General features: G+C 54.0%; 1 protein-coding gene across 3 annotated transcripts in view; it reads right to left on the reverse strand.

Annotated features, from left to right (window-relative positions):
- Positions 1–4,663: 4,663 nt before the first annotated feature.
- Positions 4,664–27,004, reverse strand: part of ICE1 (interactor of little elongation complex ELL subunit 1) — a 41,899-nt gene continuing 19,558 nt past the window's right edge. For 2 of the 3 annotated variants that reach the window (XM_075540854.1, XM_075540853.1), the window contains exons 14-20: positions 21,940–26,679; positions 20,284–20,452; positions 16,802–16,962; positions 11,259–11,449; positions 9,879–9,985; positions 7,179–7,277; positions 4,664–5,925 (exon numbers count right to left, since the gene is read on the reverse strand). In XM_075540854.1, the coding sequence (XP_075396969.1) occupies positions 5,729–5,925; positions 7,179–7,277; positions 9,879–9,985; positions 11,259–11,449; positions 16,802–16,962; positions 20,284–20,452; positions 21,940–26,679 (5,664 nt within the window). In that variant the 3' untranslated portion in view covers positions 4,664–5,728. Of the gene's footprint in view, positions 5,926–7,178; positions 7,278–9,878; positions 9,986–11,258; positions 11,450–16,801; positions 16,963–20,283; positions 20,453–21,939; positions 26,680–27,004 lie in introns of those variants that run through there. The other variant, XR_012782816.1, reaches the window with a different exon arrangement.

A 27,004-nucleotide genomic window follows, 5' to 3' on the forward strand; every position in this document is an offset into this window, starting at 1 on the left:
GGGTGTGGGAGGTGGGTTGTTAGGGAGCCCTTGGGAATGTGGGTAGGTAGCTACCTAGCCTTGGGACAGCCGTAGGAGATGATAGGGGTCGTGGGGCGAGCCATTGGACGATGAGACCTTGAGGTGGCTGTGGAGTGGCTGACGTTTCAGAAAGTCAAGTTCCCCTGGGGGGATTTAAACCTCTCACTTTCCTGTTTGCACCCAGCACTTCATCATTGGCCACCCCCACTCTTTACTCTGGAACACCCCAATTCTGACTCATAGGCTTTCTGAGATTATAAGTAAACCTCTATGGGACCAGCTAGCCTCAACTTCCTCCCAAGTTACAGCTGGAAGGTTTGAATTGCCGACCTTACAGTTCACAGCTCAAAATCCAATCCACAGCGCCACCCAGGCTCCTTGCTCTGAAGCCAAAATGCAAGAACCTCACAACCACTGAGTCAATTTCCCCTCAGAGTGACCCGATTGGACAGGGTAAAGCTGCCCTCGTGGATTTTTGAGACTATTTACTGCAGCTGAAAGCCTTGTCTTCACCTGCAGGGCGGCTGGTGGTTTTGAACTGTTGACCTTGTTGTTAACAGCCCAATGAGAAGCCACGATGCCAGCAGGCTCCTTCCCAGGAGCACAGCAGGGCGTAAGTAAACAGGTAGTGGCCAACTCGGCCCTCAACAAGGTGACCTCAGCAGGGATCCACAGAAGCCTCTGAACTTTAAACAGTAAGACATCCCTTGGGATTTTATCTTAAAGAAGGCCATCTATTCTAAACCTAACTCTTACTCAAAGCTCCAGGTGGTACTTCTTTGGAGGTTATCAAGGTCAGGTTAGAGACGCTACCTGAGGTGGGTTTGGGTTTTAGGCACTAAGGCCTCCTGGGAACTGGCTGGGTCGGAGAATGAAGCCTGGGGCTTGCCCACACCTGTGCTGGACACACATGCCCTCCCGGTCCAGCGAAGCGCACTGGAGCCCCGAGCCCTGTGCGGGGAGAGGACACCCCGCACGCCAGGATGGCCTGGGCCTTGCTGACTTGAGGTGTGTCCCCTGAAGACTTAGCAATGTGTTCATCTTCTGAGAGACTCTTCTGGTCGGTGAGATGAACGTCCCTATTTTTAACAACTTTTCCCACATCCCGCGGCATGTTTAAAGAGTCCCAACTTTTGGAAAGAATGCACAAGCATAGGTGTATGGCTTTCGGCTGCCGTGTGGCTATTTCGCCAGGATATGAGGTCTATCCCTGGTGTCCCGCTTTACCAATGTTAAAATCTGGTCACCTTATATCAAACACCCCAGAGCTGCATCTCCTTCAGGAAAGACCACTAGGTCCACCCAAGAATACCGTCCAGAGCATTGGAATCCAGTCAGTCAGCCAGCCCGCCCGCCACTGTAGCCAGCGGGAGGAGAGGAGAGGAGAGCAGGCCACCTGCACTTGACTCACCTCAGGTGTAAGACACCATTAGGTGGGCAGAGGCTGTCACTCCTACATGGTCCGAGGACATGCAGGGTCTCCAAAAGGCTGCTCTGGACCACAGCAGGGGTCCCCCCCCAGGGACTGGGGGGATGCGGCCTCCACTAGGAACCAGAGAACAAATTGAGAGGATGATCTCCACCAGGGACTAGGAGCCACAGTGGGAGTTCTCCACCAGAGAATTTGGGTGGGGGTGGGGGGCACCCCTAGAAACCAGGGACCAAGGTGGTGGCAGTCCACCAGGGACCAGGAACCATGTGGGTGGATTGGGGTCTCTACCAGGGACCTCAGTGGGATTACCCCTTTACACTTCTTTGCAGAGTCTGGAAAAAGCACACCTGTGTCTTTGACATGTATCTTTGAGAAAGATCAGGCGAAGGAAGAAAGGAATTCCTTCACTTGACATATATGACTCTGATTTCTTTTGGAACTACTAGGAGGCCTGTTGGTGTAGTGGGTTAAGCATTGGGCTGTTAAACCACAATGTTGATGGTTCAAGCCCGCCAGTTACTCTGAGAGAGAACGATGAGGCTCTTCTTGTCAAGATCAAAATTCTTGGTGTGGTAGCCACATAATTTCATGTCCACCTGATCAACAGAGTGAAGGGGTGGAGTTTAGCCTGTCAATCAGGTCACAGCCGATGATGATGCCTCCTGGTGGGCATGGTCTTCTCATGAGGATTCTGAGAACTTCCTCTTTCTCCCTAGAGGTGGAACACATTCTACTTCACCACTGGATCCACAATTTTCCACCCCCTGGCCTGTGATCTTCCTGCATTCGGCATCACTGCACGTGCTGTGTGAGTCTGAAGAGGAATTTACGGACTAGTATCAGACTCAAGGACTTGGTCTGGACGAGGTGGGATGCTTTCTCAATATGCAATTACTCGGATATGAAGATCTTCCTTATACACATATGTCTCTGGATTTGTTTTGCTAGTCAGCCTGGACTAACTAACACACCTGGAAACCTAAGTTTTATTTGGTTTTAAGAGAGGTGCTGTCAGTCAGCATCAACTACTGGCAGTGGGTTTAGTCTAGTTTAGTTTGGGTCCCTACAATTCGAGAGCATGCCCCATTGAAACCATTAGGCATGGCTAGGCTTCATCCCAGGCCAGCCCAATGCCTGAGGAGCTCTGTTCCTGTCCTGGCGACTTCCCGTGCTGGGTCCGTCTGTCCGAGAACCTGTTGCGGTAGACAGGTGGAAGGGGCAGACTGGATCATTCCCGCTCCGGTTTGTCCCTTGTCTGTGCAAACAGTTCACGTCAGGGCCGTAGAAAAATCACCAGCAAGAGTATGTCGAAAAGGGCAAAACACGTGCTTCTGCTTTTTTAAAGGACAGAAGCCCTGCAGCACCTGCCAAGAGACCTTTTCTCTCCGCCAGAGTTGTGGGGTGCTGTGGGGGGAAGCCAGGTGCTTTGAGGCGGGGCTTGCTTTGGGGTGGGGGGCTGCAGGGTGGGTAAAGGGGTAGGGGGAGGAAATGCTTTGGGCCTGAGCTTTGTGGGTGGGGGGAGTGCTTTGGGGCGGGGCATTGTGGGGGAGAGGAGCTTGGGGCGGGGCATTGTGGGGGAGAGGGGCCTTGGGCGGGGCATTCTGGGGGAGGAGCGTTGTGGGGAGGAGCTTTGGGGGCTGCGGCGCGGGCTGAGCGCGCCCTCATGCGGCCGTCGGGCAGCTCGCAGCTTCCCAGGTAGGAAGTCCCATCCCACCCATCTAGTTCCAAGCGTCCCAAACCGGAAGGTCGTGCAGTCGGGCTTCTGTCACTTGTGGCACCAGCGACCGGGTTTACGGCGGGGTCAGCGCTAACCCTAGCGGTGGCCCCTAAAGGGTGATCCAACAGGAAGCCCAGGATGCGCTGCCGGCCCCGGGGTCAGCTGCGGCCATCTAGAGACCACCATGCGGCCGGCCCTGGGCGTGAGGAGCAGGGGCTCCCGGAGGGGGCACAGTGTCCTCCAGTGACAAGTGAAAACTGGTGGGGACAGCAGCTCTGCCAGAGCTCCCTCCGCCTTCTCCCGAGTCATGGGGCACATCAGCCCGTCCTTGCAGGAAACGCTGATCCTCAGGGGCATCTGCAACCCCCACAGAGAGGGTGCCAGCGCACCCAAGCATGGCAGGTCATCAAAGGCGGCGGCTGGCTTCTGTACTCACGCAAACATGTACACATGTGTGCATCGCCACGTGCCAGTATGGGCAGACACGTGCTCGTGTACCCACGTCACACGGCTAATGAAACCATGTCATTAAGGCCATGGGATTTGCCCACTCCCCTTGGAAGTCCTCGATCAGCACATATCACAGGGATAACAGAGACGCTCCACCTGGTGCCCCTCCCTTGTGGCAGCAGCAGCTGGCACCTTCAGCCCAGATTGTGACTCACTCCCAGACAGCTCCACATGGCGTGGTCAGTGTGCCGGGGCCCATGGTTTCTATACCACTCTCACCCCAGCCTGTGTCCCCAGAAAGCTGGTTTGTCTCCCTGGGTCCCTTCTCCACCCTGCTCTTGAAGGCAGCACACTGAATGCTCCTTCAGGGTGGATTCTAAATCCTTCTGGTGTCAGAGGCCATGAAGCCAGCCCAGTATTGACCTCCTTCCTCTGATGGCAGCTGCTCCAACAGGTCAGCTCCCTCCGTCCTTCCCCATCAGGGACATCTGTCTTTGGTTTCACTAGTCAATCCAAACTCACACACTTGGAAACCTAAAAGTTCTGCTCTGTCTTAACGAGAGTTGCTGTGAGCCAGAATCAACTACTGGCAGTGGGTTTAGTTTGGGGTTTTGGTCCCTCAACTTCTACACCCCCCACTGAAACCATTGCCAATGTCCAGGCTTCATCAATTCATGTGCGAGGCACCTCCAGTCCAATCAGTGCCAGTGTGTGTCCGCATACCACATGCCAGGTCAGGATGGTCATCACTGTCACCCCACCAGCACCCGCTTGTGTCCTTTTCTTTACATTCCATCCGCTGGCCGGGACACAGGTCCTGGCAGAGAGTGACCACTCAGCACCCTTCCTCCACCCAGCTACAAACCCCTGGGGGTCACATGACAGCCTGAGTCCTTGTTCAGGCGCTCAGTCAACATGGGGAAGCTCTGAAGATCCTCAGGGCCCAGCCCTGTACCCAATGGGATAACACCCAGTTCCAGGGAGGGGCCTGGCACACACCACCCACACAAGGATCTGTGGAATGAATAAATGAACTGAGATGCTTCCAAAGGGCAACACAGAGATGTTTATATATTTATAAATTAGAGTTACTCAAAAAAAAAAACAATGGTGAGGGAGTCACAAAATAGTGGACAAGTGTGATTTCCAAAGGGCAGCAAGTGTAAATAAAATAGAGGCAACGATTCCATTTGGAGGGTTAATCACTTCCCGGTACTTCATGGCACTTAGAGAACCCCTCGGGGAGTAATGAGAGCCCGCTAGACCTGGCTGACGACGCAGGTGCGTCGCTGGGAGTTCTCCTTCACCCGTGTCAGGTGACGCCTTGCCGAGGGCCACAGTACGATCCGGACAGGTTCACGTTTCTCCTTTATTATAAAAACACACACGTCTTAAGAAACAATGAGTTTAAGATCAGGAGCGCGGTGAGCTATTAACCCATCTTCTATGTACAGAACTAAATTCCGAAAGTGGAACAGCATCCAATGTGAAGCACATTACAGCACTGTCTCGGATGGAGGAACACGGCACGGCCGACCATGCGGCCATCTCTGAAGCTTATGTACATGCCGCCCACACGAGCCGGGCCCGGGCCGCCTCCCAGCAAGCGCTTCAGAGAAGACTCGCCCACAGAGGTTTCCGTGGAGGCTCCTGCAGCCCCTCAAAGAACCACCCCCACCTGGGAGGGGACCGGGCCCACTGATGGCAGAGACAGAAGACTCTCTCGTTCCTTCTAGAGGGTTTGGATTTTTGGAGTCAATGACATGAGCAGAGTCCTAAAGCTGGTGGGGAACCAAACAAGTCACATTTTTGTCTTGTGAAATTCATTATAAAATGTTGCTCAATTTTAAAAGCCACTAAAAGGACACTTTCTGCAGCAAAAAAGGGCTAAGTTCAAGTTTCTGCCACTGGACCTGGTACAGGGACCTGGGGCCCGGGATGGCAACGGCATGTGTGAAATGTGTGCGGCCAGCGGCCAGCAGGAAGGAGGGTTCGCCTCTCCCTGTCATCAGCCTCAGGGGGGACTTTTCTTGGTTCTGAGAGGTCACTGGCCTGTGAGCATTCAGACAACGCGAAGGCACTTCTCTGGACATAAGGCCACCTGGGACCTAGCCGTGCCCCTCCTCCTCCTCTTCCTCCTCGCACAGTGCACCAGCTTCCTCCAGGTAGGCGACTACAGCGGCCGGGATGCTTTGCGACGAGTCCTTCTGCCAGGTGTCTAGGATCTTGGATATTCCTGCTGGATTGCTGGGACTCAGGTCGCAGAGGGCATAGACGGCTGCTAACTGGACGCCCCAGGGTATATCTGAAAAGGATATTCAAGTCAGTCGGTACCCCAGGCAATGGTCTTTCTAAATCCTCACTGATAATTGAGTAAGACATTACACAACAATGGGAGGCCGCCTGCCGATAATGAGAATGGAATGTAAGACAGCACCAGTGAGGACAGTCAGGCATCGTTTCAGACACCCATCCCTTACACTCACACCGACTCCCACAACACCTCTGCAGGGCCACCCTCCCACACAAGGGTCATCATGCAGCAGGGGGTGGTCAAAACGATTGTGGGAAATGCTATTACCATGTATTCCATCTGTCCCCTGATGTTTTGAAAGCTCCCCCATGCAGTGAGGTTCCTGGAGCTTTCCACACAGAAACAGCTGTTAAACTGTCCCCTCAAAGAGCCCGGAACGTGGAACGGATGCTGTGCCCACAGAGGGTTATCGGAACCTTCTCCTGTGAGCTCAGGTCTACCGAGAGGGGAGGCGGTTAGGTGGGAACCAACCCTTAGTTTAGGTTGCAGATTTCTCCTAAAAATACTTGGGAAAGCACCGCCAGTAGGGTGCCTCTCTTTGTCCTTCCCAGCTGGCTCTGGCTCAGGGAGACCCCACGTGTGTCCAGTGGTACAGCTGTGCCCCATATGGGCTCTGGAGTAGGATCTCCCGGCCTTCCTGTGAAGAGCCACGGGCGCATTGGACCAGCCCCCTCTGGGTTGGGACTGAGCATGGCCAGCTGCACGACCAGGGGGACTACTAGCTCCATTCAGAAGACCGTTCTCCACTAGGCTGCTGACTGCCTTACCCACCGCACACTAGAAAAGAGTCCAGTTTCCGGTGGGAGAAACCATCAGCTGTCAAGGACACCATTTCAGAGCCCCCTGGCCCCACACAGGACGAAGACAGAAGCCCAGGGGCGACCCGCACAGGGACCGTCACAGAGCCTCAGCAAGCAGTGTGCTCCGTGAGGAGAGCACAGGCATGGCTGCACCTCGCTGCATCCATCAGCCAGAGGCTAGGCACGTGTGGTTACAACAGAGGCTGTCACTGTACCAGTCAGGTCCCGGGGGGTTGGCAGGTAGCTGAGCGTTAGTGAGTCCGGTGAGAGCGTACCTGTGGCTGCAGCCCCCACGGCCCAGCAGGGTGGGCATAGCACCCACCTGCTCGTTCAGGTATGACCATGGGACAAGGGGTCACACGCAGCTCGTGAGTGAGCAGAGGTACTGGGCATGGCCCACAGCCAGGAATAGAGGCGCAATGGCTATAATGAAGCAGTCCTCACCTTCGTCCTGAGCATGCTGGATGAACATGCCGATCACCGAGCTGATGTTTTTCACGGCCGATGGAAATCCTTCCTTTAGACCCAACTGGCCAAGGCGTCCTGAGGAATCGAGGGGCAGAAAGCACACTGTCTAGGTTAGACACTGATTCACTGCCCATAAGATGTTCGACATGTTTTCTTTTGCATGAGGTCACGTACTGAAAGCACACCGCTAGGGACCATTAATCAAGGACACTTCTTCAGAGCAGGCAGCACTGTCTGTAAGGGGCACGCAGAGCAGCCGGGCAGACTGTGCCGGCGGGCACAGCAGGCCAACAGCAGAGGTGAGATGACAAAGTCTGCTTAGGCTGGCAGATCTGCCATAAAACAGGCTCCTGCTCCGACCTCACTGCCGTCCAGTCAATTCTGACTCACGGTCGAGCTGCCCCTGATGTTTCAATGGTGAAACAAAGGTCTGCCCAAACCCCAGTCCGCCACTGCTACCCCAGCGGCCAGAGCTTCCCGTGGCACTAAGGGTTGCTGCCTGGCTCACTCAGGCCGAGCGAGTCTTCGTCAACACCAGTTTGCGGTCATGTTCACATCAGCACAGGCTGGGAGAAGCTCTGACCGCAGCTCTTACTGATGCGACCAGAGCCCATGCCATGTCCCGGTCCTGTGAGTTGGCCGCTGGCTGAATTCCTGGACACTGAGTCCCCCAGGCCTAACGATCATCCACGGCTGCTCGGATCCAGGTTGCCCTCCTTCCAAAAGGAGCAGGGTCACCCTTCAGAGAAAGCAGTCACTGCTGCCAATGATGAAGGCTGACCTGTCATCGAGTCAGGACCTTGGAGAGCTTCTGTCAGCCCTGCCAAGACCGGCCACACGCCCGACTTCCCCAGGGAGAACACCGGCATCACTAAGTGTGTCAGTGCCCAGTGGATTCTCATGGGCAGGAGAAGTTCCGCCCAGGTTTCACCTTTCACACTACAGCTAGGAGCGCGTGCTGCTTGTTCAGCAGCGCTGTCCTCAGGAAGATGTGTCCACCTGCTCTCATGAAGATCTACAGCCTTGGAAATGCCACGGGGCGGTTCTACTGGAGCCTAGAGGGATCGCTATGGGTCAGAATGAACTCAGTGCAGTGGGGTGGTTGGTGCCCCATTAACACCAGAGAGCCATCGCATTCCAGGCAGGCCAGAAACACTCAGTCTGGTACATGCTATCAAATGGCTTCGACGCCCTTCAAGTGTGAAGTGCAGGCGGTGAAGCCCTGGGCTGCTAACTGAGAGGTTGGCGGTTCAAACACACCAGCTCTGCTCTGCACGGAAAAGACGAGAAAGTCTGCTCCCGTCAAGACGACAGACTTGGAAACTCAGGGTAGCCTCTGTCCTACAGGGTCACGGGCAGGCAGGAGCCACTCGGCAGCAGGGGGTTGGTATCAAGTGGGGGGCAGATGTCTACCCCCGAGGGGCCTCACACCAGGGTGTAACACACCCGGAACTCGGCTCCTTGGCAAGTGAGGCAGATGGTCCCCAACATGTACGAGGGTCTAGAGCAGCTGAAGCACCTCATGAAGTGGTCTCCAGTGTGTGAGCAAGAAGGACCGAGTCCCGTTGTAGCCATGCCCAAGTCACAGCGTTTCCCGTGCGACTTCAGGAGATCCTTACCCACCAGGATCCCTCAGCATGAGCCTCTCAGAGGCCTCCCACACCCACCGCACTCACGCCCACGTCTAGTTGTTCCCCGGAGGTCCACAGCCTACTGTTCGCTCTTGTGAATGCACACAACACTCGCTCGGGACCAATCACCACCTCATGCCACACACAGCCCAGCTCCTAGTGCATTTGTGGCTGCTTCCACCAGAGAAGTCACACGTGTTTACCTTGAAGACCAAGGTGCCCCTGCCCCAAGTCACTCCCCAAGTTCAATCACCCCAGATGCACAGGAAATCTGAACAGTGAATGAAGAGGACAGCATGAACTGATGCCTTTGAGTTAGGGCACTGACAAGGACAGAGAGGACAACAATGAACGCATCCGTTTGGGAGTACAGTGTCCAGCCCCGCGGGGTACTCCATGGACCCGAGGATGGAGACCCTGCCACAGACTTGGGACGTGGTCAGAGGAAACAGTTCCTGTCGAAGGCTGTCGTGCTTGGGAAATAGGGTGGCAGAAAGAAGACTCTGACAGGCTCCCCCATGGGCATGACGGTGAGGGTGCAGCAGGACCGGGCATCCCTGTGAGCCAGAACTGCCTCGAGCACACCGAGTGCCACCACCATCACACCAGCAAGGAGTCCGGGGCAGGAACACCAAGCTCCCCACGATGTAAGTCCACGAGTGATGCTCTACTGTGCAAGTCGAGAACCATTTTAGGGGGCTGGGGGTGCTCTGCTTATGCTAAGGGTGAGATTAGACTACAGCAGAGGTCAAGTTATAGCAACCTAGGGACCCGGTGTGTGCGGCCACTGTACAGTAGTATGTGCATCGAACAAGAGTTCAATGATAAACTCTCAATCACTGACAAAGACAGACAACCCCTCATTTATAAATCAAGGGGGCAAGAAAGAAGGTTGAATCAAGCAGCAAAGTTGCCTGCTCAGACCATTCTAAGTAATCAGTCCCTGAGGCAAGGGTCCTGGACTAATACGGCTGTTGCCGTGCATGCTTTCCTTCCGGTGACGCCATCAATAACAAGAGTGCACGAGGAGACAGAACTAACTCACCAATGAGTCTCAGGACGGACGCGACAATGACATCAGGGGTGTGCGCGGTGTTCACGTGCCCCTTCCTGTACTTTATCCATTTGTCCATGACGGGCCACAGTTCCTTGCTGTGAAACAGAAGGGCACGTACTGAGCATTTACCTTTTCTGGGCTGTGCTGACACACTTACTAAGGAAAGGAAACGTGAACAAAAGAAAACAGAAGACAATGGTGTTCCCACTGTCCCTGCCCTGGGACACGGGCAGGCTCTCTGCAGGAACGTGTGGATTTATGGAGGCTGCCGTGCAGGGCTCAGGACGGAAGTGGCAGGAGCTGCTCCAGGGGGTCTGCCCTGCCCTTACTGAGCCTGGCCCCCTGGCCCCACTGTTGTGCTACCTCCAGAGTCCCCCACAAGCACCGCAGCACCCAGTCTGTGCCCCTGCTCGTGACGTGAGAACATGCGGTGGGGAAGTAGCCTCAGTCCCATCCATGCAGAGCTGTCTTTAGAGGCAGCCCAGCCACTCCTCTTCGGTTTGACCAGAGCTTGTCCCCCCACACCTGTGCCCCTGTCTCCACAGAACATATCCTGAAAGACTGACAGAGAAAAGGATTGAACTACAGGCTGTATTCTGTCCCACCCCTCCATCCCCAAGGGAGGCCCCACTGGGATTCTGGATGCATAGAAAAATAAGACGGATAAACAAATAATGGAACTTTCCAGAACCCTTTAAAGGCCACTTGTACAACTGATGCTCCAGAGCATCTGTTCTTTCCCAAACCCCAGGTGGGCAAGGCTGCTGGCCTGGAGACCCGCCCTATCAGTATATCTCAGTGACCAGCACCGGCTGTGCTTAGCCTGCGCCGTGGAGACGGAGCGGGTATGCTGGTACATGGCAGTGGCCACAGGGCATCAGTGAGGAGACACAGACTGGTGCCAGAAAACAAGGCGGCAGGAGAACAGTTTGTGACCCAAGTTGAGACGCTGGCAACTGGCGCTTTTCAGTGGAGAAAACATGACCCAAATCAAGGACCCACTCCTCCTGCAGGCAACCATTCAATGCCGCAGGCAGGGTAGCCCTACCTGTGCCCCGCACCTTATATCCTTCCCGAGTCTGCATCCTGCACCTGCGCCCCGCACACCGGGTCACCTTGCATCCAAACCTGCAGCTCGTTTCCCTGGTCCACGCCCACACCTCAGGCTCCCTGCCCCTGCACTCAGCCCCTCGTGTCCCCAGACCCCACGGCCCACTGTACCTCTGCCCTGCACATTGGGTCACCCTGGATCCACCCCCCACACCTCATGTCCCCTTGGTCCCCCCACCCTGCATTTCACATGCTCCCTGGGTCTGCACTGCTGGTCCACAGCCCGCACCACTGGTCCCCCTGCGTCCACAGCCGCACCTTATGATGTTGTCATGAGTCCACACCCACTTCTGGTGGCAGCAGAGCAGGTCAATGGCAAATATGCACTCCCACGTGTTCTCACTCAGGTCTTCACCAAACCTCTCGCTCGACTGAAACTCTGTGTTTGGACATAACTGTATTGTCAAAAGCAGCTTAGAAACCATGAAGCCAACATCTAGAGGAGCATTCTAGCAAACAAAACAGAAAACACACGTTGGAGTCTCAGTAGAAGACAGTTTGCCCCAGCACTCCCCAGAGCACAGCAGGCACCAGATGAATAACTTCTTCCTTAGAAGTGTGCGCGCTTGCACGCGCACGCACGCACGCACACACAGGCACACTAGGTCAACCGCAGTCCATCCAGCAGCCACGTTTTCCTCATCTCAAACTCGAGTACGTCACGCAAGTTACAATCAAGAACCATCTCCTCCTTCGGCTTTTCTGCCCCGGGCGCACTGACGGCAATCCCAGAGTTCCACACAGCCCGGCATTCTTCCATGCCTGTGTGTCCTTGTTAGGTCTTCAGCCACGTGGAGAAAGTGAGAGTCGTGTGCTGGCTCTCACTGCTGTGTGGACACTGCAGTCTGTCCATCCACTGGCCCTCTGAAGGGCTTTCTGGGTTTCCTCGGGCTTGGGGACAGTGAACATGTGAGTCTTCACATAGGCACACATTCACTTCTCACAGGCAAACGCTGGGCCGTTTGATCAGTTACGTTAACTTCATAAGGAGCTGTCCAACTCCTTCAAAGCCCAGTGGCTGTATGTACCACGTGACATTCCCACCGGCGTGATGTGGAGGGTCCAATACAAAAACGATGCACATGTAACACAGGATATATGAAAATCTGCATGACAATTTCAAGGCTGAGAGCTGACTGACAGAGGATAATGGCCTAGCAGTGGTGTCGATCTTCCGATCTTCTGACCGAGTACAAGATTTTCTAGCAGATAGCCCAAACTAAACTGCTGCTACTGTTAGGTGTCCTGCCTGCAGTCACCTCTGACTAACACAGACCCCGTGGAGAAGGGAATGGAACACCGCCCCATCTTCGCCGCCTTGTCTTCACAACTGTGCCGTCTGAAGCCCACTGTTTCGACCCATCTAGTCGAGGGCCTTCCTCTTCTGCATTGCCCCTCTCTACTCTACCACCCCGAGGTCCTTCTCCAGAGACAAGGCTCTCCTGGCGACGTGTCCAAAGCAGTCAGACCAAGGCTTGCACCCTTTCCTTTCCGGATCATTCGGCCGTACTTCTCCCAGATTTGTTTGTTCTTCTGGCAGTCCTCCGTACTCTAGTCTCTGTCAGCATTACAATGCAAAGGCTCTGATTCTTCTTTAGTCTTCCTTATTCAAAGAATTAAATGTGATCCAAAACATTCGACCTGGGTGCATGAGCACCCTAGCAGAGACAGTAAACACACCCCGAGGGAGCATACAAACAAACAGGCACTGTGAGTGGGCAATGGGCTATTTTTTTAGGGTGCAAAAGTGACTGCAATCTTTTTATAAAGCAGGAAGCTTTGTTTCTTCTCTAAAAGGTGCAGACAGAAAGGGGCACGGGTGAGTAAGCCAAGCTGCTACTCTGATCTCCTGTACTGAAGGAGACATCCAGAGACTGAATATGAATTTGAGGTCTGTTAGTTAGACTGTCTCAAAGTGTATGAGAATCTGCTTCATTTCAGCTGTGATTATACTTGGGAGTGTTTACTATTAGAAGATGTTAACTAGCTATTAGAACTCAACCCACAACACCAAACTCACTGCTACTGAGTCGATTCTAGCTCACTGTGGCTGCACCTTAAGGTTTCGGGACTCATCTCTACAAAAGCCGAGGGTTACCATTTTCTACCAGAAAGCTGGTGGGTCCAGGCTGCTGAGGTCTGATGGTCATCGTCTAGGGCACCAGCAGCCTGCTTCACTACTGTACCCTCAGGCCTCCTTAGAGAAGAGGGGGCTTCAAAGAGTTCATGGAAACATCCCTCCTCTTTCAATACCAGCTTTCCCCTAACTTTCTGACCACTGGCCTATGTGTAAGGAGATGCAAGTTAACAAATAATGCTTGAATGTTTATACGGCTGCATTCAGAGTGTGACTTTTTACATTTGCGAGTCACCAGTGATTCAAAATACTCGACTACATCGGAAAATGCTAAGTGTTTTAAACACATCTTATTATATACATTACTTGTAAAACTATGAAAATTACAGAACTGAACCTTGTAAAATATTTCCATAGGTTACAATTAATGACGAAGGCAAGTTTTATCTTTGTAACTGATCTATGAATGCCACAAGATTTATCATTTTAAATGCTATCAAAAACACGGTCTCATTTGAGATTTTAAAAAATTCAGCATCAACTTAAGTCAAATTGTCATTTATACGCATCAAAGAGTCATCTAGATTTTAATAACTGGGTTGGGAAAATTAAAGAGACCACATCACAGTGACGATGACTCTCCCTATTCATGGTTTCACCCTGGAACAATTAGTTGTTTGCCACCAGGGTAATAGATGCTATGGGTTTCTTGTTAGCTAGCAGAACGGAGTTTAGTAACTCTCCTTTTCACTTCAGAAAGAGCATGACTCTCTCCAACTTGAATTTACTGGTTAAATTTATTACATTGATTTCTTGATACACCAACAGAGAATTCTTCTTCTTGAGGAAGAAAGTTAATGCTGCATTTCCCGTTAAAACTAACCGTCTCCCTGAAAGCAGTCTTCTACCTTTCTTATAATCGGCAGTATTGGGACGTCACTGGAAATGAACTGAAAGCTCCACCTTCTCTCGTGCCTGAGAGAACTTGCAACGTGCTCTTTTGTGAACATCAGATAAAATGCAGACACCATCAATACATATGATTTTATATATTAAGCTCTCATGATCATTTCATACTAACTGGAATGAACTGGTTTTACTTTTAAAAACAATGACGTAAGTTTCCATTTTGCCAAAAGACATCCTAGATTCCCAAACCGATTGATTTCACATAGGAGGCCATTCGAAAAGACCCAGGCTTATGTCATGAGCCCCACAGTAATCAAATTGATACTTTGCTTTTTAAACTTTACAGAGGTCTTTTTTGTAGAAGATTTGTACTAACAAACCCGCCGTGTAACGTCTTCACTCTATGGTTCCGAGGCTTTGACTATGACGCCAAGAGAGAAGCAAGCCTTGACCACATCATCTGCTCCCTACCATCCACGCTTCCTGTCGGGGCGACTGCGAGGGCTGCTCTTACATGAGGACCACACTGAATGATGCCGTTCCTGACCTTGACCATTCGCAGTCACTTCATCAGCAGGTGCCTTTCCCTCCCTTTCAGCCAGCAGTGTCCCCTGTGTGTGGCAGGTAGGTCAGCAAGCTTCCTCCGACCTTCACGCTGCTTTTTCTCCTTCACACAGTCCAGCTGCTTGGGATGACTTGCTCAGCACAGATTGAGTAAGTGTGGTCAAAGGATACAACCCTGCTGCACACCGTTCCTGATTTTAAGCCAAGCATTACCCCCCGTTCTGTTCAAATGTTTGCCTTCCTTAATTGACACACAGGGTCTGTTCTAGAACTCCCATTCTTCATCGTGGCAGGCATCGTGGATGAGGAGTCACAGCAGGAAGACCCAGGAAACGTCTGTAACGGCTGCTTTCAACGACCAGCAGACAGACAGCAGCCAGGATGTCCCGAGCCACAGCTTCCTCGGAATTTGGTAGCTCCCTGTCAATCGTGTTGAAGCCGTTTTGAAATTACCCTTGGCATACTTTTACTACCGGTGGCATTAATGGTGTTGGGTGCTCTTCCTGTGAACGGGCAAGGACAGCCTCTTCCAGCGGACTGGCTAAGAAGCTGCTCTCTAAATTTCTCAGGATACACAAGCGGGTACCTCCTTCCCTCCATCAGCTGGTTGGAGCTTTCTCACAGGTATTTTTCCAGCCTCGGTTTTACCGCTGTCACCTATGCCAGTTGGGTGCCTTTCTGTAAAAACACTGTGTGTTGATCATGGGCTTTTTCTTGGAAAATGGCTGAATACAAGCCTTCTTCTTGGTTCAGAAGGCACTCCTCCTTCCACCTTCTTGTGGCGCTTCTTGCACCACTCATTCTTTTGCCCGTACAACCCTAGTGTCGCTCCACACAAGGCTTGCTTTGTTTATCTTTCCAGCCCATCCAGCTTGAGAAATGCTGAGCACGGTCTTCTCGTTGGACTTTCCAGTCACGAGTCTTTGCTCACTTCTTTTGTCTTCTCAAACAACCCTGGCAGATCTCTGTTCAGCTCTTTCACTTCATCTGTGTCTTCCACTTTGGCACTCCACATTCAAGAGCAAGTGTCCCGTTCTCCCGAGGTCCGTGTTGCTCTTTTCTGTCTTGCCTGTTGTTTCTGCCGTCTTCACACACGGTGCTCTTGATGCTCCCACACAGCTCCCCAGGTCTTCTTGTGCCTGTCTCGGTATTCAGCTGGTCTGCCGTGGTCCGCTCTGATGGCACCTGGAACTCCGGCTCCCTAACTTCCAGCATTACCACAGTAAGCAGTACACAACCGCAAGGAGAACAGAGATGAGGGGCAGGCCTTTAGCTTTTCATGAAAAAAAAAACACAAAACGAATTCAAATGAATCATCATACCGAAAACCACTAAAAAGTAAAGGAAAATGGCAGAGGAAATAGCACTGTAGCACAATTCCACTCCTGCTTTTTAAAGGAAAACTGATGCATGAATGTTGAAAGAGGGCACACAGTCCACCCCATCTTTCCTGCCGCGGACCCTGCTTTCAGTCACCCCATCTTTCCTGCTGCGGACCCTGCTTTCAGTCACCCCATCTTTCCTGCCACGGACCCTGCTTTCAGTCACCCCATCTTTCCTGACGTGGACCTTTAGTTCACTCACTCCATCTTTCCTGATGTGGACCTTTCGTTCACTCACCCCAACTTTCCTGCCGCGGACCCTTCTTTCAGTCACCCCATCTTTCCTGCCGCGGACCCTTCTTTCAGTCACCCCATCTTTACTGACGTGGACCTTTCATTCAGTCACCCCATCGGCACCCAGAGACCCACATTAGGTTGGATCTATGAATAAAAGAGCACTTACAGCTAGTGGAACAATAAATAAAAAGTGACATGGCAACAGAGGGAAGAAATATAAACCCCATCACCTTGGGAAAAAAAAAGAAATTCAACAGGTTTTCAAAGAAAGGAGTTGGGATACCAAATTTTCAAAATCTCTAATAAAGTATCTATTAGAAGAGCAAGTAATTTACATCTTCTCTGACCCCTTTATTAGGAAAAACATGCTTATATACATATGCATGGTTTCGTCAAGTCATAAGTTATTGTACAAACTGTTAAAACTGCAGCACAAACCTCTAACATTCCTCTTGCAATGTCTCTTGAATAAGAGCAAAATGCGTAAGCTCAAACAAACATGATATTTAACTATATCCAATACAAAAAATAACATCTTTAAAATGTCTATGAGCCAATGGAAAAAAAACAGCAAACAACATTGATGCTAGCTCTCCAAGAACGGTACGCTAGGGAACAAAAACACCACTCACCTTCTCCCAGTTGAGAAACGCTCTCAGACAGTTGAGAACCTCCCCTTTTGCACGCTGCCTGGCAACTAACTGCATCGCTTTATTAATCACCGACTGTGAGATAAAGATGTCGTGCCACATGTTTACAATAAATAAAGTCAGTTTGTCAGACTCAGGAAAATCTATGAGGGAGAAAACGAATAAGCAGCAGTTAAGTGTGATCCTGTCAGTGAGTGCGCATGCCACAAACCAAGAACATGCTGGGTCAATCGACATCGCTAAGACGTGAGGGGTGTCCCTATCAGACGGAATGGGAACACACAGTCCAAGGGAGGCCCTGGCTGCAGCCACAGACAAGACGACATTGCTGCCTTCGGCCCTTCAGCCAATTCCATGATATTCTAAACGCAAGCAAAACATGAATACACGTAGGGGAAAATTAACAGCAAAGAAATGAATGAAAGGGAACACTGTCTCCCCAGAGCCCCATGCCCACCCCTCTCCAGAGGTAGGCACGAGTCCTCTCAGGCTGTTTTATGCACTTAACACACGCAGGACTACCTAGGAGAGGATGAGGCCTGTGATGTGAAGAACAATATGCTTTCCAAAGTCTGAGTAGCAATCCTTTGGTTACAAACACCTCTGCCCACATTACAGCTCGTCTTTCATTTTATTTTACTCATTTTATTATCAGGGGGCTCATCCAACTCTTTTTCCCCTCATACCGTGCTCCCATCTCCATCATGAACCCTTGATAATTTATAAATCACTATTTTGTCATATCTTGCCCTAATGTCTCCCGTCACCCCCTTTTCTGGTGTCCATCCCCCAGGGAGGCGGTCACATGTAGAACCTTGTAATCGGTTCCCCCTTTCAACCCGCCCTCATTCCCTCCACCCTCACAGTAAAGGAACCTCCCAGATGGTCCTAAAGGGATCATCTGCCCTGGATTCCCTGTATTTCCAATTCCAATCTGTACCAGTGTACATCTTCTGGTCTAGCCAGATTTGTTAGGTAGAATTGGGATCATGATAGTGAAAGTTGTATGTTTCATTGGTGCTACATCACACCCTGACTGGCTTATATCTCCTCCCCGAGACTCTTCCGTAAGGGGATCTCCAGTGACCTACAAATGGGCTTTGAGTCTCCACTCCGCAGGCCCCCCCTCATTCACAATGGTATGATTTTTTGTTCTGATGATGCCTGATACCTTCGACACCTCGTGACCGCACAGGCTGGTGTGCTTCTTCCATGGAGGCTTTGTTGCTTCTGAGCTAGATGGCCGCTTGTTTACCTTCAAGCTTTTAAGACCCCAGATGCTATAACTTTCAACAGCCGGGCACCATCCGCTTTCTTCACCACATTTGCTTATCCCCGCTTTGTCGCCAGCGGTTGTGTCGGGAAGTTGAGCTTTTCCCGAATGCCTTCGGTGCAGCTTGAGCTTGATTATATGCACCTTTTGCAGGGGCAGATGTCTGAATTGCTTTACTGATCCTGTAAGGGTTTCTCTATTGTTTGTAGACCATTGATTACCTCAATGACTCCAACTCTCACTTTGTCTAGCTTATTCTATGTCTGTTTTTGTCACGTCTGGTTTCTCAAGGCAGCAGCTTAGCTGAAGAACTGAATCAGACTTCTCTACTACTTAATGAATACAGGTTTTAAATGTCACACATTTCCTCCTAAGCTTACCTAAGCCCAAACACATTTGATATACTGGTTACAGTCATAGAACACAAAGTACTTTCTATTTGCTTTGCTCTGAAATTTTTTTGGGTGGGGAGGGTTTTGGCCCACAGATTAATCAGAAGCATAGGATTAAAAAAATTAATTTCATAGTTCTGTACTTCAAGAGAAAAATGTGGTCTTATATAAAAAACAAGTACTCAAAAATGCAGTTTTATTTATTATAATCCCCAGACCCAACTTCGCTAGTGCCCGTTCCCTCCTCTACCTGGGCCCACCTCTCTTGTCTGACAAACGTCAGCTGTTGTGAGTTTCTGAGACTGTGACAGCTTGCAGGAGTAGAAAGCCCCGTTGTTCTCCCCTTGGTTACAATAGCAACTTTAAAATCTGACTACTGCTAAAGCCACATACAAGCCAACTTCAAGTTTCTCTTAGTCATCTTTTTCATTTAGACAAAAATCAACCGTACTTGTGTCTGTATTGACGACTGGGTTATGGCTGACGTGTGACACTATCAATGATGGATCCACCGGCTAAGGCTCAGCTTGACTCTGCAGACCACAAGCTGAGAATGAGTCTGGCCGTTTCAGAGCTGTTTACACACAACCCCATGCTGAAGCAGGACACCATGGGGCAGGCTGCAGGAGGCGTCAGGGCAGCGCAGGCTGGCCCTCCTCGGGTCTTGCCTCCTGGCACTCAGCCCAGGGGGCAGACTTGCGAGTCCTTTCTCATAGAAAGGTGAACGGCGTCATGTTGGCAACTGAATTGCTCAAAACTCAACTTCTGTTTTGTTCTCTACTGGCTTTCATCAAATTAAAGCTGCCGAAATCAGAGAGCCATGTCTAAAGAAACTGAGCCATCCACCCATGGCCTGAAGGAAATTAAGGTGCTGAGCAAATCAAAAAGAATGAATCCTGCTAACAGCCATGAGAGATTGAAGGCAGTTTGCCCCAGTCAGCCCCGGGTGAGAGCCAGGTCCTGCCTCAGTGCTGCTGCTGCCTTGGGTGAGACCCTGCGCAGCAGTCAGCTGAGCCGCGCCAAGACTGAGCAGACATTGTGAGGCCACCGGCAGCAGACAACTAACGGCTCCGTGCAGCTTCCTGCTTCAGGCAGCACAGATACCCCGGTTCCGCCACATTCTCCTAAGGCCATCACAGAACGTGGCATATCCACAACTCAGCAGCCAATCCCTCTGACAACGAAAGCTTCCCAGCCCCTCAGACACCTCCAGTCGTCCCTCTACAACACGTGGTGAGCACATGCCGATGGCACACTTTCCTGAAAGAAGAGGGAAACGTGGTGGACAGACAGACAGAACCCCTCACCTGGAAGACGCAAGCTAGTTAGACAAGAGACAAGCAGGTTTGGGACATGTCTTAAGGAGGACAAAACAGATGCAGACTGGAAAGCCCCACAAAGGTGCTGGGGACCAACACGGGGAGCCTCTGCAATGAGGGCCCCGGCCCCAGCCCCAGCCCCACACGCTGAGGGCTAGCTTCCAATCCGGTCTGACGGCAGAAGCTGCTGCAACACACTGCAGGGAGAGACCAGTCTCACACCCTCATCAGCCCTTCACCTCTCGCCACCCTCCTCCTTATCCTCTGCTTGTGAATCCTCCTGAAAAGATCAGACCCACTTTCACGGCCTCTGCTTGCTTTGTGGTCACTGTCTGGCACCATCAGCTAAGTGCTGCACGGCTAAGCGCAGGTCCACCTCAGGCAGGCCCTAGGCCCCGTCACACCACCGACGCAAGCATACCAAGGCTGAAGGCGAGCGCACGAGTCCGGTCCCCTCCCGCAGGACCCCGGGGCACATACCTTCCTTAAGGATGCTGTAGCAGAACATGCGTGCTCTCTCCAGGTCCCCGAGCTGCCGGCAGATGCCCACGTAGACCCTACAGAGAGCGTGCAGGTAGCTGTGCTGCGCCGAGCTCTTCTGAAGGTGCAGCTCTGAGAGGATCGAGTGCAGGAAGCACTCGGCCAGGTGCTGGGGAGGGAAGCAGAACATGAGGCCGGGGAGGCAATGCGGTGTAGGCGCTTCACCGTGGGCCTCCCCAAGAGACACCAATGCCTAAGAACAACCATTCCAAGGAATAGGGCAGCTCACACTTCCTGGGAACAGAGTGCCGATGGCAACTACCTCCCAGCTGTGGTCAGTGCCCCGTTTGCAGGCCTGCCACAGGGCAAGTCTGGGTACATCCAACAGCTTACTGTGACGGCACTGGGGAACAGAGGGCAATGTCCTGGGCTACGGTGATCTTGCTGGTCTACGCCCATGTCTGCTTTGTGCAATCCAAGCCACTCTGCACACCCCATCCACACTATGGAGGTTCCCCATGCCAGGTACCCTTTCTCTTGAACAAGAAGAGAGTGTTAGGTGCTGGGCAGATCTGTCCTGTCCTGGAGGGTCACCCTGAGTTGGAATCAGCTACGATGGCAGTGAGGCTTTTGTTGTTGCTGTGGTTGTTTTAGTTGTGGTTTGTTGGAGAATGTGCCTCCTTGTCAGAGGCACTTACACGGCCGTGCCATCTGACATAAGCAGATGAGGCAGGTATTTATACCCTCTGGGCTGAGAGGCCGTAAGGTAACCACGCAGCAGGGGCCACTGGCCTTGGTGTCATCCATACCAGACGCCACGGGGTCATTCAGAAATCACAGGGCTACAAAAGGTCTCCCACTTCACAATCCAGCCCCAATCCTCAAATACTTGCTCCCCACCCACGGATGTATGAGTCATGACCAAATTCTGGCGGGACGGGTGGGGGTTAAGCACTTCTTTAGGTGTCCAGGGGTCACAGATGCCCTATTTCAGGACATCGCCTACTCATCCTGCAGAGAGGCTAAGCAGGGGTTGACACAGAAGCAACAGAGGCGCTGTCTAACACCTGCGCACCACCAAGGACAATGACATTTGACGGGGGGAAGGCCAGCAGAGGGACGCTTTGAAGAGGCACCATGAACTCTGCCCCTCAGTCGCCCACCCTAGGGGAGTGGACCCTGGCAGAGAACCCAGCACCCAGACAACCTCTGCCTGAGTCCCTGGGCATCCAAGTCTGACAGCGGGGGTCTGGCTGCTGGGTGCCCAGGTCGCTGCTCTGCTTCCCTTTGTGCGAAAGTGTCTAGCAGCAAAGCTTCAGCCTGCAGCAATTCCCATTCTGGCTAAAGCTCGGGTCTGTTCACGTGACCAAAAAGGGCAGAAGGAGCTACAAGGCTGGTCACCTGCAGTGACAGGGATGGCCTGCAGCTCAATGAAGCCTGAGAGGGAGGGCCATCTCCGGGACAAATCATTCTGAACCTCAAACATACACCAGGATGGTGGGAAATAGGCAACTTCAGCCCTGACATGTGACTTTCTTGAACACCTCGAGGTGTGGCGGGCCCAGTCGGCCCGTCCCGAGGCGACAGCAGTGCAGCCTGTGGCGACGCAGCACACCTAGCGCACCCCGAGCAGAGAGCGCAAAGCACAGCGCCTACCTTCTTGGTGGTGCTGAACTCGTAGACCACCTCTTTCTCCTGGAATCTCATGACGGGCTTCTTGGAGATGTTCCCTACATAGACGTGGCTCCGGATGACAGGCAGCAGGTCAAACGACGCCTCTTCCAGCTTCCTCAGTGCGTTGGCGATGGTGTTGTCATGCGACTCTACGGTTTCTCTTGGGTTGGAGCGTGACTGGGGAGCCACAGGCGCCGCTGCCGCCACAAAGCAGCTTCCTTCCCCATTGGCTGGCATGGCTTGGGTTGGCGGAACGGTCCTGCGGAGACTTCGGTCCACCCCTTCTGTCCCTGCCCCCCTGGTTTCTGAAGCGAGGGGCCCAATGTCCAGGCGAAGCCTCTTAGCGCTGCGCAGTGTGACCAGGGACAACGTCCTTTTGGCACCAGCGTCCTGGGGGGGAGCTGAGGCCTTTGACTGCTCTTGGCTGCAGTCTGTACTGGCACCACCCCCAGGCTTCACAAAGGCAGTGGGCTCAGAGGTGATGGCCTTGAAGCTGGCAGCGGCGGCGAGGGGGCCACACAGGGTGCTGGCCTCAGCAGATGGCCCGCTGCTGAGCTGAAGGCCCCCTTTGAGGATGTGGAGGGTGCGGGCCCGAGCGGACAGCTCTGGGTACATGGTGTCCAGGATCTTCACGGAGCTCTCCTGGGCACTCCCCAGCATGGTGGGGCTGGGTGCCATGGGGGGAAGGCGGCCAGGCACAGGGAGCGCGTGCTTTGGTGTTGCAGCACAGAACTGCAGCGGGGAATGCACCCCCCTCTCCTCAGCCTGTGTGGTGCAGGGTGACAGAGAGGCTCCGGGGGGAGGGGTAGGCCGGGTGGCTCCGGGCAGGGGCGATGTCACAGGGGAGGCTGGCACGTCGTCGCAGAGCGGGGAAGCTGGTGAGGAGGGGCTGCAGCTTGATTGCAGCGGAGAAACCGGCCGTGAAGTCCTGGGCGGGGTCGCGATCAGGGGTGCCAGAAGTGGGGGCAGCGGGGGGCCCACCTCCTGCCTTATTTTGCTCAACGTGTCGGAAGTGGCTTCAGGTAGGGCAGATCCCTCAGGTGGAGTGGATGTGTCTGCATTGGCAACGACGGCTTGGGCCAGGTTCTTCTGAGGCTTAGAACTAACTACTTCCCCCGACGACGACGGAGCAGTGTCACTCGGGGCACCATCAACCCTGCTGGGTGCTGACGCCTTCACCACCTTGGCTGGCTGATCCTTAATGGGAAGCTTGGGTCGGTTCTTGTTCCTGCCACTCTGCTCAAGCCTGGTGTTATAGTATGTGTGGTCGGACGCGACAGCCTGAGACTCGAAGTCCGGGCTATAGATCTGCGCGTTGATGCGGACACTGGGCCGGACAGGCCGGAGGCGCAGGCGGCTCTTGTCGAAGTTGGCACCTGGTCCGGTGCTGGCCGCCACCTCCTGGCTGCAGGTCTGGGGGCTGCTGCACCCAGGCTCCTTTGCTGGAGAGCCAGTTCCAAGGCCTTCTGGGTCCTTCTCCACAGGGGAAATTGCTAAGAAACCAGCTTCCAGTCCTTCCTGATCTGGAGAAATATGGGGGTCCCCAGAGGTGTCACACAGCAAGACCTGGTCCAGGCCTGACAGGACCGCCACACTGTTTATGACTGTCCACTGGTCCCCGCTACCAATCACTAGGTTGTGGCCTGTGTTTATGAGCACGCTGATCACTTCTGAGGTCACTGCCGATAGCAGCGAGTCTCCAGGAGCGTCTAAACCGCCCTCACCATCAGACCCACCAATGGCCAGAGGACTGTTCGGGGGACCCAGGCTTGCCAATGGTGGCAGCTCGAGCACATAGGAGGGGGAGTGAGCATTGGAGGGGCAGTAAGCCGCTTCCTGTGAGAGAGCTGCGGCCTCCTGTAGGGGAGCTGCCACCTCCTCCTTTGGGGGAGCTGCTGCCTCTTCCTGTGAGAGCACTGCTACCGCTTCCTGTGGGGGAAGCACCGCTTCCTGTGGGGGAAGCACCGCTTCCTGTGGGGGAGAAACTGCTTCCTGTGGGGGAGAAACTGCTTCCTGTAGGAGAGCTGCCCCAACTTCCTGCAGAGAAGCTGCGGGTTTCTGAAGGGGAATGGTTGCTTGCTGTGCAGGAGCCTCCCCTTCCTGAGGGGCAGCCATAGTCTGGGCCGTCACCGGTGTCAGTGCCTCACCCGAGGCGTGGGCAGTCGCATCCCCATACTGTCCGTGCAACTCGGGCAGGATGCTGGTGAGGACCTCGGACAGGGTGTCCGCAGCACACATGGGGAGCACCTCCTCCTCAGAGCTAGCTGGCTCTGGGGGACCCTCCTCTCCACCGGGTGGCGGGCTGCTCTGCTCGCCCAACACCTCAGCTTCTCGGAGTTCTTTAGCCCCTTCCAGATTCAGGACTCCTTTACTGGAACATTCCGAAAAGGAGTCCCCTGAGCTGTAATCTCTTAACTGACAACTTTCCAGGAAGCGGACGACCTCTGATGTGGAGAGTTGGTCGATGTCGGACAGGGCACTGATGTTCACTTCCTGCAGAGCGGAGGTCAGGTGACCCACTTCGACGCAAGGCTGGCTGGCCAGCACAGGGCCGCCTGCTCCCTTGGCTGGGGCTGCGCCTGCCGTGCCTGGCTTCCCAGCACCCAGCAGGGCTCCGGCCTCGCTCTCGGCTTCGCTGCAGCTGAAGCCCTCGCTCTCTGTGTCCTCCACTGCTCTGTCTCGAAGGCCTGTGTAGCAACGTGGGGGCTCCGGGGGACGAAGCTGGCTGAGGGCACGGGCCTCTTCCTCCTGCACAAGGGCAGCGGGAGAAGTGGGTCCCGCACAGGCAAGGTCTTCAGAAAACGCAGCACTTGGTGCACTGGAGCCCGGCCGTGGAGACTCTTCAAGGCCCTGTGCTGTGCCAGGAGCACCACCCGAGACAGCTGGGGTCTGGCTGCTGGAGCCACCCAAGTCCCCAGAGGGCAACTCACTGGAGGAAGAGGGTGACGTGGCCATTCCGGGCACATCTGGATTTTGGGGGGCAAGAGGGGACTGTCTCCGCTTCTGCAGTTCCTCCTGGTCTGGACTCGGGGCTGGGATGTTTTCAAGAGAGAAAGATAATCTACTGCTTGTGGAACAAGGAGAGTTTTCCCCTGGCAAAGTGCTACTATCAGAATCCGAATCGAACTGCGGCTGCAGGGTGGGGTCCTTAGGGGAAGCAGCAGGTGTGGAGGCGGCCTCCTGGTCTCTGGGAGGCTCCCTTCCATCGTCCCAGGGAGCAGGCGCAGGCATGGGTGCGGGAGCAGGTGCAGGTGCAGGTGCAGGGGCCAGGGAGTCAGGCCCGGCTCTGGGGCTCTCTGCTGCTGGTGCGGCCTCCGTCCCCTGCAGGTGGAGGTGCCCGGAAGAGGCTGCACTTGGGATGTTCTCAAGTCTAGCCTGCGTGGTGATGACAGAGACTTGGTTAGGCAGCAGCAGCAGCGAGGCAGGCCTGATCTGCCCGGGGCGGCTCGTGTTGGGAGCAGGCTCAGGTCTGGGCGTGGAGCCTCTGGTTTCCAGGGAGGAGGTAGTCTCCTGCCCGCAATCCAAAGCAGCTTTCAGGCTCCCTTTCAAGCTTTTCCTCAGAAAATCACTATGGTGCCAGGATGAGCTCTGAGCAGCTGCCGCCCGGGCAGGGGCCAGCGTGTAGATCGGGCACTCGGAGCCGGCAACTCTGTGCTCACAGGGTCTGTCCCTTGCAGCTTTCAAACACGTGGGCTGAAGAAGCGAATGGATCCCCCTGACCACATTTGTCCCTTCTCGCAAGTGGACACTTGGGTTGTCGAGCCGAGAGGTCCCCATCTTGGGGCTCAGAGCGTGGCCGCTGCTGTCCAGTTCGCTCTCTTCCACAGAGCACTTGGACGGGATCTCCGACTGACGGCTGCCCAGGCTGGACCCCGAGAGGGCCGTTCTCTGCGTGGCACAAGGTTCTTCCGGGCAGACTCTGGTGGGCAGAACTGGCATGTCTTCATCATCAGAGGACTGGGGCGCACTGCAGAGAGACAGTGCTCCCGAGGGAGAGGAAGGTGAAATGCTCATATCCATGTCCACGTCCATGTCCACGTCCACCCCTGCCCCGTGCCCTGAGCCTTCTTCTTCTGACTCGGGTGTCCCCCTGCAGCCCGGTTCCTGCCTGCCCAATTCCCCCTTTTCCAGCTCCCAGGACACTCGGTGGAAGAGCTCTGAGATGGCTCGCACGCGGTCTGACTCTGACGCCATCTCACTGGCCAGAGCTCGCCTGGTTAGCTCGGACAGGAGGGTCTTCTTTCCAGACTCAAGCAGGTCCCGCAAAGACCTCTGGCTGAGGGGAGGTGAGCGAGGCCACAGGGGCCGACCGGGACTTCCAAGCGCCATGTCCTCAGTCTGCACGGCCTTGTCTGCGTCCTCGGTCTGCACAGCCTTCTCCAGCTCGCTGGCCTCTGCCGGCCACCCTGCAGCACCTCTGTGCGGGGCGCCCGGGGATGTCGCGGCCTCTCGCCTCAGTGGTTCTGCAGCTGCAGCAGGCAGCTGTTGTAGCACTGCTGGCTCGGTCCTGACCGCCTCGCTCCCCTCAGAGGAGATGGGCGCCTGTAGCACTTCCTGGGGTGCGGGTGGCTCCAACAGGGTGCTGCTCCCCTCACTCCTCATGAAGGATGCAAAGTAGTTCTGGGGCTCGGCGGTATCCTCTTCTTCAGCAGAGCCGGCCAAGTGCCGCTGCTGCACCGAGTCCTCCTCACTGGAGTCGGAGAACGCACCAAAGTAGGCCCCCTGCAGAAGAGACAGGGCAGAGCGGGCATCAACACGCAGCGCTACCACCGTCAGTGAAGCGTGCACACACAAGCTGCAGGCTTCCCAAGAACAGCTCCACGCCACCCCAGCCCCAGCCCCGAGAGAGCCCTGGTGACACTGAGTAGCAAGCTGAACCGTTAGCCAGCAGGTAGGAGATTCGAGTAAGAGAAAGTGGCCGTCTACTTGCTGATGATTTAGCCATGGAAAGCCATGGGCAGTTCAATGCTGTCCCCCAGCCACCCTGCGTGGGGATCGACCTGATGGCAGCAGGTGTGGTTTGGGAGTTTCCCCGAGAAGCCTGCTT

The sequence above is a fragment of the Tenrec ecaudatus genome, chromosome 2 (assembly GCF_050624435.1).
Source record: "Tenrec ecaudatus isolate mTenEca1 chromosome 2, mTenEca1.hap1, whole genome shotgun sequence".
Classification (NCBI taxonomy): Eukaryota; Metazoa; Chordata; class Mammalia; order Afrosoricida; family Tenrecidae; genus Tenrec; species Tenrec ecaudatus.